The sequence below is a fragment of the Pteropus alecto genome, unplaced genomic scaffold (assembly GCF_000325575.1).
Source record: "Pteropus alecto unplaced genomic scaffold, ASM32557v1 scaffold157, whole genome shotgun sequence".
Lineage (NCBI taxonomy): Eukaryota > Metazoa > Chordata > Mammalia > Chiroptera > Pteropodidae > Pteropus > Pteropus alecto.
The window spans coordinates 248,132-258,974 of NW_006440626.1; the positions used below are offsets into that span (position 1 = coordinate 248,132).

The 10,843-nt window shown below is 60.7% G+C and overlaps 1 protein-coding gene across 3 annotated transcripts in view; it reads left to right on the forward strand.

The window, feature by feature from the left end:
- Positions 1-10,843, forward strand: part of WNT7B (Wnt family member 7B) — a 48,989-nt gene that overhangs the window by 20,337 nt on the left and 17,809 nt on the right. For all 3 annotated transcript variants that reach the window (XM_006917316.3, XM_006917315.3, XM_025050619.1), the window contains exon 2: positions 4,129-4,355. In XM_006917316.3, the coding sequence (XP_006917378.1) occupies positions 4,129-4,355 (227 nt within the window). The remainder of the gene's footprint in view (positions 1-4,128; positions 4,356-10,843) is intronic.

A 10,843-nucleotide genomic window follows, 5' to 3' on the forward strand; every position in this document is an offset into this window, starting at 1 on the left:
GAGCGTGGGCAAGTCCTGGGGTGCGGCGGGGCCGGGCGTGTGCAGGCTGTGGGGGAGGGGAGGACAAGGAAGGAGACACCACCGTTCAGACCTCAATCACCAGCAGTAGAAGTGTCTGTAAACCTGGACGAGTTCAAGGGTGACCTGGAGGATTGTAAGCAGGGGAAGGATGTAAGCTGGGTTCTGAGAATGAAGAGTATTTGTTGTGCACCTACTGTGTGCCACACTCTGAGCCTCAGCGCTGCCTCCCTGACTTCTGGAAGCGAGAGACGGGGCTCCGAGCCTGGCCGTGTGGCCTTGGGCGGGTTCCCCAGCCTCTCTGAGCTCCAGTCTGCACATCTCTAACATGGGGGTAGCAGCGCTACCTTTCCAGGGAGGACCAAGGCCCCGCGGAGGCTGGTTGTCCAAGGCTGGTGTTCAGAGTGGGGAGAATTTAATATCCTCAGGGGGAAGGTCCTCGCATCCTAAGGAAGACGATTTTGAAATTATTTCTGAACTATGAACTGTATCTGATCATTTATGTTCCCCGGATGAGGAACAGTGCGACTTGTTCCTCATGCCCGTATTTCACCTGTACCCCACACACTGGCATTCTGGGGGCTCCTGTTCCCCTACCCCATCAGCCCCCCACTCCCGGGAAGCATACGGCGAGTACAAGCGGGGTGTCAACTGGGCAGGGCCCCTCTCCTTCCCCCAAACCCCTACGGCCAGGGTATAGAAGTCCTGTGCATAGACAGAATTTTTTAAAATCGTGGTGAAAATACACATAACATAAAATTCGCCACAACTGGTTTAAAGTCAGTGTCATTTAGCACATTCACAGTGTTGTGTAACCGCCACCCCGATCTAGTTCCAGAACTTCCTCGCCCCAGATGGAGATTCCACGCCCATTAAGCAGGTACTCCCCCTCCCCCATCTCCCTCCTCCAACTGCTCCCCCAGCCCCCGCCCGTCCCCCAGCACCCACCGGTCTACTTCCTGTCTCTGCCTTCGCGGGGCATTTCGTACAGTATGTGGTTTTTTGCATCTGGCTTCTTTCACTTGGCATCGTGTTTTGGGGGTTTATCCAAGTCGCGGGGATCTGGACTTCGTTCCTTTTCAGGGCTGAATAGTATTCCACTGTCTGGATGGACCACATTCTGTTTATTCATTCATCCGTCGATGGACTTTTGTGTTGTTTCTTCCTTTTGGTGATGGTGAACCCTGATGCCAAAACACGTGTGTTCACGTTTTTGTTTGAAGGCCTATCCTCGGTTCTTTCGGATACATACCAAGGAGTGGAGTTGCTGGGTCCTGCGGTCTTTCGACGTTTAACTTTCTGAAGAACTTCCCAACCTCTCCACACGGGCTGCACCCCTTTACGTTGCCACCAGCCTTGCGTGAGGGTCCCAGCCTCCCCTCTTTTCACCTTCTCCTTGGCTATTTGCACGTCTTCTTTGGAGAAATGTCTATTCGAGGCCTTTATCCATTGTCGAATTGGGTCGTCTTTTTGAGCTTGAGCTGTAGGGACTGTTTCAGGCATGACCCTTGAATACTTACTCATTTGTTCATTAATTCATCGGTTGCGCAAACACTCCCGTACGGTGGCACGGGCCAGCCCCCAAGGGCCCAGAGTCAGCTCAGACTGGGCACTGCCCTCGAGGTGTCCGAGGTCTGGTGGGGAAGCCGGGCGTGGAGACAATGACCGTGAGGCCGGAGGTGAGGTTAGTACTGGTGCCCACTTCACCGCAGGTCCTCGGTGCCTAGGGCCGAGGGGTTTGATCCCCATGGGGCTTGTACTTGGCCCTGGAAGGGAAGCAGCTTTTGTCAGACAGAGAAAGGGAGGGAGAATGGCAGAGGGACCAGCTCAAGCAAAGGTGGCAGGGGTCGTCAGAGGCCAGATCCCAAGGGGCCTCCACTTCTAGGCAAAGGAGCCTGGGGAGCTGTGGCTTCGAGCAGGGGAGTCACATAGTCATGTCTGGGTGCCGGCTCCGAGGCTGGGGTAGCCGGCTGGAGGTGGGGGACCAGGGCTGCAATGATGTTTCATCCCCCAACCTCTGCTCCAGGTCCCACTGCCATTGCCCTAGTCAGACCCTGTTTGTCCAAGTTTCTGCCCCCAGCCGGGGTTCTTGCCCCGGGCAGTGGGGCTCTGCAGCCCGAGCCCGCGGGAACGGACCGCGTGCGTGTAGGGTCCAGGACCAAAGCGGGCGCTGACCTGTGGCCTGGAGGCTGGTGCCCGGCAGGGTTCCCATCCATCTCATTTCCCCGGGTCGGTTTTCTGCGCATCTACAATTACTCTGGGCTGAATTCCCCAGATTCCAGCCCGCTCCCAGCCCCACCCGCCCAGATGCTTTTCCTCCATGCCAGCCTCCAAGTTCCTGCCCATTGTGCCCGTGGGAGACCTGGGGGGTCCTGGGCAGATTAGCGGGCAGGGCGGGCGGGCCGTGGGGATTGAGTGTCGGTCGGGCATCCTGGTCACAGCGTATGCTGTGGGCTCACACCACACGGGGACTTTCCCAGCTGGCTGTGGGTGCTCGGCCACCCTGGAAAAACACTGGCTTGTTTCTCTTAAGAAAGGGGCTGGCAGGCGATGAGTAGAAGGCGGCGACTCCCCATGCCGGGGCCAGGGCCATGGGCGTCAGCTTTGGGGAGCCCCTCGTCGTCTCCCCTGCTCCCGCCCTGGCCCCTCACCGAGCAGGCCAGCCTGTGGTTGGGAAGCCAGGTGCTGTTTGGAAACCCAGCCTGTGCCCATAGTCCTCGCCTCCTTCCAGCTTGCTGTCCCTTCTCGTCCAGGTGCTTCCAACCAACTGGCACCGCTTCTGTGGAAAACAGGTGGCGGTGCCTCGAAAAGCTAAACAAACTGCCACGTGACCCAGCAATTCCACTCCTAGATACATGCCCCGAAGAACTGAAAACAGGGATTCAAACACAATCGTGTCCACACGTGTTCTTAGCAGCACCGTTCACAGCAGGCAGAAACAACCCGAATGTCCGTCACTGATAAGTGGATGGGCAGAATGTGGTTTCTCCAGACAGTGGAATAGTATTCAGCCTTAAAAAAGAATGAAGTACTGACACGTGCTGCAGCGTGGATGAACCTGGCAGACATCACACTAAGTGAAAGCAGCCAGACACGAAAGGTCCCGTGTTGTGTGATTCTGTCTATATGAGAAGTCCAGCATAGGCAAGTCCATGGAGACAGAACAGGTCAGTGGTCGGGGGGCCGGGGAGGAGAGATTGAGGACTGAGTGCTGAAGGGCATGGGTTTTCTTTTCAGGATGGTGATAATATCTTGGAACTTGGTGGAGGAGGTGGTTGCACAAGGCTGTGTTTGTACTAAGTGCCAGGAGATTAATTAAAAGACACCTTCAGGTGGCTGTTCTGAGGACGAATGCTGTCGTAAAGCACCCTGCCTGCTGAGTCCAGCGCACAGTAGGTGCTCAATTCATGTCAGGACCTGTTTCCTCCTCTGGGTACCCCTGCCATCCGGAAATGAGTGAACAGTAACGGCAGTTCCCTACGTGTGCAGCCCCCCTCTCTGCTCTGAGCTTGTGTCACGGTAGTGATGATGGAGAGAGGTGTTTTACACCCCCATTTCACAGCTATAAAACTGAGGCGCAGGGAGGCAGAGTGCCTTCCTGAGGTCAGTCACAAGCTTTAGCTGGAGCCAGGACCCAGTGGGCTTGGCTTGCAGCCTGGCCACCCACTCGGCAGCCAGCCTGGCCAGATGCCCCCCAGGGAGCCAGGTCTCCGGTGATGGGAGTGGGGTTTTGCTGCTGGGGTCAGATGCGCACAGTCCTGAGTTGATGGCTGTCGAATCCCCAAACGGTCTGTGTTTCTGATTCAGAGGCATGAAGAGCCATGGTTCTTGCATTCACGGGCCTTGCAATTCCCCAGATTACACTTGATTCGTGGGACTTGTGGTTTCATGTCTTGCAATCCTGTGGTTCTTGCGATTTCAAGGTCGAGAGGCCACAGGTGTGTGTGCGTTTTCAAGCTAGGGTCACATGTGTGGATCAGTGGAAAGTGACCCCTGGTGGGCAGAACTTGGCACGTGGTGGATGCCTGGAAGACACTCGCTTCCCGAGAGGCCGAGGGCAGAGGACCCGCCCAGCCAGCTCACCTCTCGGCGTCTTGTCTCTCTTCGCAGAGCGCTGTCGTCTGTCGTGGCCCTGGGAGCCAACATCATCTGCAACAAGATCCCTGGTCTGGCCCCGCGGCAGCGCGCCATCTGCCAGAGCCGGCCCGATGCCATCATCGTGATCGGGGAGGGGGCGCAGATGGGCATCAACGAGTGCCAGTACCAGTTCCGCTTCGGACGCTGGAACTGCTCTGCCCTCGGTGAGAAGACTGTCTTCGGGCAAGAGCTCCGAGTAGGTAAGGGCGCCTCTGGGCTTGTGGGGACCATGCCATCCGGGCTCCTGGTGCCTAGGGGCCTGGCCTCCTGCCCACCCACCAGAGGCCGGGCTGGGCCAGGCCTCCCACGCTCTCTGTTCTGTGCCGCCTTCACTGACCAATCTTTTTGCTAGAGCATTTCCACACAGCTGGTCTGTGCCCTGGGGGTTGGGTACCTGGGAACCCAGGGACACCCAGACCTGGCCTGGCCCTCTGGGACTCTGCCGAGTCTGGAACAAGGGAGGTGTCAATGGGAACCAGCCTGTGTGGGTGGATGAGAGTCATTGCTCTGGGCTGTGGGGCCGGGGGATGTCATCTTGGTGTGGACGTGAGCTGGCCAGGCTGGTGGTGTCCAGTAGGGTGCAGATTAGAGGCGCACGCCCTACTGCTGAGCTGCTGTATGTGCCCAGGACCTTTGTCCCTCTGTGTCTCCAAGCTGTATCTGGAAATGGGATGACAGTAGTGGTTTCTGCATGGGGTTGTTGGGGGGCTCGATGCCTGGCCCACAGGAAGTGGTGCCCGGCCCACAGGAAGTTCTGTATAAATGTTGCCACAATCCCGCGAGTGGCAGAGGTTCCAGGCAGAGGGGATGGCAGCTGTGTGAGGGATGCTATGACACGACCCGTGGGGGAGCACGGAGGAGCGCGAAAGCTGGAGGCGAGTGCGTGGGGTGCACAGGTGCAGTCGGGACGGGGCAAGGGGTGTGCCTCCAATGCCATGGGTGGCGGCAGCCACCGTAGCACATCAGGCAGAGTGGCAAGGCCTCTGCTGGCCGTGCCTCCCCACACTGTGTGCTGTCCCCAGGCCGCAAGCCACGTCCCCATGTCCTCATGGCCCTGGGGAGGCTCCATCGTGCCCATTTTATAGGCAAGGAGACCGAGGCCCAGGGAGGGGCTTAAAGGGAAAAGTGCATCTTCCGAGGCCTGACCTGGCCTTGAATCCAGCTGTGTGAGCTTGGGCGTGGCGCTCGGGCTGCTCAGGGCCTCAGTTTCCCCATTTATAACATGAGCTCTGCGCGAGCAGGTCCGCACGCTTCTCCCAGGGCCTGCGTGCAGTAGGTGCTCAGTAAATGGCTGTTGAGTGATGGTGAGGTGAGTCACACAACCCACCCCTCCAGGCCCTTGCGAGGGTCAGATGGAGGAGAGTGATAAGTCGGGGTGCAGTACCGGGCAGGCAGGGGGTGCCCTGTTATTTTAGACTCCAGCCTACGGGCACAGGTGGGCCTCTGAACGTGTGGGCACAGCATGTCCTTCCGGTCCCAGAGAGCCAAGGAGCCACAGCTGCCGGGACCCAGGCCAGAGCCTGAGCTCTGCGGGGCTTGGAACGCCTGGCGTGGGGCTAAGGGTGGCACAGGGAAAAGCCCCCAGGGGCCCCTTTGCGGTGAACAGCCTGTGGGTGGCACCTGGCACGGCCACCCTGGGGCCCCACCACCCAAGTGCGGCTCCTCCCTCCAGGTGCCAGCTGGGGAGGTGGGGCTGCCCGCCCATCCAGGCAGTTGGCAGGGTGTCGGCCCCGGGCCTGGTTTGTGCCAGGGGCCCACCTGCCTGCCTGGCCCCTCAGCCCTGAGACTCCGGGCCCTGAGGCAGCTGTGAGCGTCCCCACTGCACAGGGCGGCACTGAGGTCCGGGGAGCTGTGAGGCGGCCCGCAGCCACACGGCTTAGACGGCGGAGCTGGGTTCTCATCAAAGTCTCCTTTCTAGAAATCCTCGTGGCCTCACTGTGCAAAGAGAGACAGGCAGTGGGAACGGTGCTGGGCCTGGCAGAGGGCTGGGAGCTTGGACTTTACGTGGGACCCTGAGACTCAGGCAGTGCGGGAGGCTGGGCTCCAGGCGGGGGGATTCGCCGTCAGTACCCCAGTACATGCTGGCCTCCTGGGACCATCCAAAGCCTGTGGCGTTGGCCCCCACCAGTGACCTGCCCCCACAGTGGACACCGTCAGTGCCCAGTGCAGCTCACCTTTGCTGAGCGTCATAGCCCGGGGCTGTGAGGATGGCGGTTATCAGCTCACCCTGTTCCTTCTTGAAGCCCGGGAGGGTCCACAGCTCTGCCCGCAGGGAGGTGCAGCCACAGCCAAGGACTGACTGCACGGGGCTGGGGGCGGTCATTGAGGCTGCCCCTGCCTCGAGGTGGGGCTGCTCTGGGTGCTCCCCATGCCCTGGGCTCCGTCGACATCAGGCGTCTCGGGCTTTGCTTCTGGGGAGCCTGTCCTCGCTTTCATGAGCTTTTCAGAGGCAAACTTTTTGACAGAGCCGTCCGCACCCACTGTCCCCTTCCCCCGCCTTCTCTCCCTCCCACCGTCAGTGCCCAGGCCATTCGTGACCTTCGTGTGGCTGAGCGACCTCCTCTTCCTTGCCTGGGCTTCTTCTTGCGTCTCCGGCTGCTCCTTCTCAGCCCCGTTCCAGTCAACTGCCCCCTAGGCCAAGACCAGCATGGCCGCTCCGTGGCATGCTCAGCAAGGCTGACCCACGGGAACCTCTGGCTCGACACACTCAGCATCTCGCTGCTTAAATCTCCCGCGCCCAGCCTCCTCCCACTCTCCACCAGAGACCTGGTGTCACCCCCTTGTCCACTCTTGCGCTCTGCCCAAGGCCACTGCAGAGCAGGCCTCTCCGATCCTCCCCTGGCAGCTGGCAGCGCCTCCTTTTGTCCCCACCCAGTTCCAGCCATGCTGGGTCGCTCCCGTCCCCTAAAACCTGCAGTAGCTCCGCGTCGCCCAGGATAAAGTTAACTCCTCAGCTTGGAGTGCGAGTCGGTCCCGTACACGTCACCGCTGCCTCCCTCCGTTCCTTCTCCAGCCTGGGGCCTCGGCCGTGGCCGATGCCTCCTCCTCGCCGTCCCTCCTCTGGGACTTTGCTCCTGCTGCTTCTGGCCCGGGACTGTCCCCTCTGCTCTGCTGAGTCACATCTGACTTCCCTCGGGGGCAACACCTTTTCACCCCTGCCTGGCTGCCCCTTGCCCACAGCCGGGCCTAGTCACACCGCAGTGCCTCATCTCCGGGCGTCTCAGCCCCAGGCCAGCTGAGCACCTGCTTCGGGTTCTCCTGGCCCTCTGCCCCGGCGGGGTGGGCTCTCCAAAGCCCAGGCGGAGGTCTCCCGCTGGCCACCCTCACCCAGGAGGGCCCTGGCTGCTGGGGAGCAGGAGTCCCCCTGGGTGCCACGATGGTGGTCTGAGCAGGTACCTTGTTCCTCGCAGGGCTCGGCCGCTGGGAGTCACAAGCAGGACGTGGCCCCTGTCAGAGGCACGCGGGTGCCCTGGGCGCAGGATGGGAGCCCGGCCCTGAGCTGGCAGGCAGCCGGGGGCACTCGTGGGAGCAGCCACTCAAGCGATGCCAATTAATGATTGGCCCCGAGACGGGGAATGGCCTGGGTGGGTAGGACGGGCCCCTTCAGGCCTTGCCTATGACCTTGGGCCATGCTCAAATCTGGAGAGCTGAAGGGAAGCCCCTTAAAGAGGCAGATCGACCTCGGTGCAAAGTTTCGATCTCTTTCCCAGCACCTGGTGCCGTCGCTTCTATGCCTCCAGGGGCGGGGAACTCACCACCCCATCTGAGCTAGGTCTTTCTCGTCGTGACCCTGTGCTGATCTTGCCCTGGGGTGCTCCAGGTGCCGGTTGCTGTGCTCCCTTCAGGGAGTTGAGGCCCACACTGGGCCACCTGTACCTTCATGGTCACTCCTCATGCCTGGTGGCCTCCAGCCTCTGGCCACCCGAACCTGCCCCAGGCCTATTTCTTCGTCTATTGAACGAGAATTGTGGCCCGGCCCCTCCTGACCTGTCTTTCTGTCAACTGGAAATGGGCTTGGTGGCGGTGGTGAATGTGTCCCCAACTCAGCTGTCTCCTGCCATGGGGTGGGAGAGGGCAGGGGGTGGGAGGGACATAAGAGTTGGGGGTGAACCTTGCGTTCTAGGGATGCTCATTAGAAAGTCAGGGCCCCAGGGACACTGAACAGGGTCGGGCAGTCCCGCTGGCCCCGTACCGCATCAGGACCGTTGGGGAGTGCTTCCTAGGTAGGGCGGTGGGCAAGTCGAGACCTGAGGGTGGGTCAGAGTGACCCAGAGTGGCCTGGAGGTGAGCTCAGGGAAGGGGGTTCTGGGGGAAGGCGACAGCCAAGACCTGGAGGCCAGAAAGCCGATGGCATATTCCAGAAACTGCAGGAGCATCGCATTGAGGGTAAACTGGAGGCTGGAGGCGGGGGCAGGGCTGGGGTGCTGGGCACCCAGGGTGTGTGAGTGCCGTGGCAGCCTGGAAGGTTCTGAGCAGGAAAGGGACTGCCCTCCAGGCACTGCCCCACCCCCTCCGGGCCCTTGGGACCCACCTGCACGGGGCGCTGGTCCCCCACCCCGAGCGGCCATGGAACGCTGAGTCCTGCTGGTCATGTGCCGCTCGGACATGACCGGGCATAGAGGCCACCCCTAATCCTGGCTCACATGGCCGCTCGGGCTGCTGTCTCTGCTCCGGTTTGCTTTCTGGGCGAGATTTCCGTGGGGAGCAAGCCCCGAGCCCACCAGCTGCACGCAGTAGAGGCTCAGCAACGGGACGTGGCAGAGTGACTTCCCTCCAGGTGTCTGAGAGGGTCAGGCCTGGGGGCTTCCAAGTCAGCCGCTGGCAGGGGTCTTGGAGGAGAGAACACGAGTGACTCCATGTCCTGTACACCTACTATGCGCTGGGCCCCTGTCCCGGGCCTTGCAGACCAGACCCCGGGAGGCACGACATTAGTCCCTAGCAGAGACAAGGACTCGAGGGCTGCGCTGTCCACTCCGGGGGCCACAAGCCACGGCTGGCAGGGGAGCGCTTGAAACATGGAGCGTGCAAATGCAGATGAGCCGTGAGTGTGCAAATGGAGCGTGCAAATGCAGATGAGCCGTGAGTGTAAGATACACAACAGATTTCAGGTCTCGAAGACTTTGAAAGATAAAAGTGAGTAAAATATCTCTAATAATCTCTGCATTGATTACACGTTGAAAGGTAATATTTGGATATATTGGCTCAATAAAATGTTACTAAAACCACATTCACCTGCTTATTTTCACTTTTCTTTATTGGCTACTAGAAAATTTGAAATGACCTATGTGGCTTCTGTGAGACTTCCGTTGGTGGCATGGCTGTCATCGGGGTCAGGAGTTGCTTGGAGTCACCCTGGTCAGGGGCACAGTGGACATTTGAACTCAGATATGACTGTCTCCTCCCGGGACACTGTCCTGTAGTTCAGCTGAGGGCCGAGGGTCACTGAGCACCTGCTTCCGGGGGCAGCACGGGGCCGTGAGGGTGCGGCCCTTTGGCAGCCCGCTACAGTTCAGCCTGCGTGCGTCAAGTACCTGCCGAGGGTCAGCCATGGGCCGAGGTGCTGGGAGGTGGAGTGAAAGCCAGCCAGCCCCGGGGGAGCTGGTGGGGCCGGGCCGGGCACGCAAGCTTGTGTCCGAGGGAAGCACGTCTTTGTCCTGTCTGCCCAGGTCGCTCCCTACCCGACCCCGTCCTGGGGACCCAACCTGGGCCTGAAGCTCGGGGGCCAGGCAGCCAGGACACTATGGACAATCAGGGCTTCGAATGTCAGAGTCAGAAAGATTTTCCCAGAGGCAGAGCCACGCCTCCCGCTCCTGGTTCAGGATGGGATGAGGCCTGCGGTCACTCTGGGTGGGCCCAGGCTCAGTCCACTCCACTGGAAGGCCAGCTTGCACTTGAGGGGGGTGGTTCCTAATTTGACCATGCCAGTGGCCAGGCCTGGGCCTTCTAGCAGGTGGCACAGAAGCCCGGAGACCAGTGGGCCTTTGACCAGCTGGGTGCTGTGGGCTGGGTGGCGGCCGATCCTTCCACGTGACCCCTCGGAGGCTGCCTGGACCTCACCCAGGGTGGGAATTTTCCACTTTCCCTGGCAGAGCCTCAACAGACGGGACAGCCATGGGGTGGGGTGGGGCGGGGCCTGGGCGGGGAGAGGGCACTGTCTGGGGTGCAGACCCCGCCTGGGCCAGCTGCCCAGGTCCCACTTGTGAGCTTGGGCACAGCCCTGCTCCCTCTGGGCCTCAGTCTCCCCACCCATGCCAGGGGCTGAGGCTGGGGCCAGACTGCGCCAGGACGTGCAGCCTCTCCTCGGAATGGGGGCAGGAAGGCCCTCTACCTCCTCCGCACTCACACCGGGGTTCTGCCAAAGGGTTCCCAGGACAAGGGGTCCAGGGCTCTGGGCTACGGTTTCCCGTGCAGGACACAGGGTGCAGGTGAGCAGGCGCCCACTCTCGGCCTCCAAGGGGCGAGGCCCGGCCCGGACATCAGCCTATCTCCAAGCCCGACTCCCCCTGCCACCATTTTTGGGCGGTTCATTTCCCTTCTCCCAAGGCCACTTTCACGAACGTCCAGGTTCTACTGACCCCCACGTCACAGGTGGGAGACCGAGGCTCGCAGGAGGCTGACGCCTCGCCCAGGTCGCACGCCAGTAAGAGCTAGAAATTTGAACCAGTCAGTCCAGCTCTGCACCCTGGCG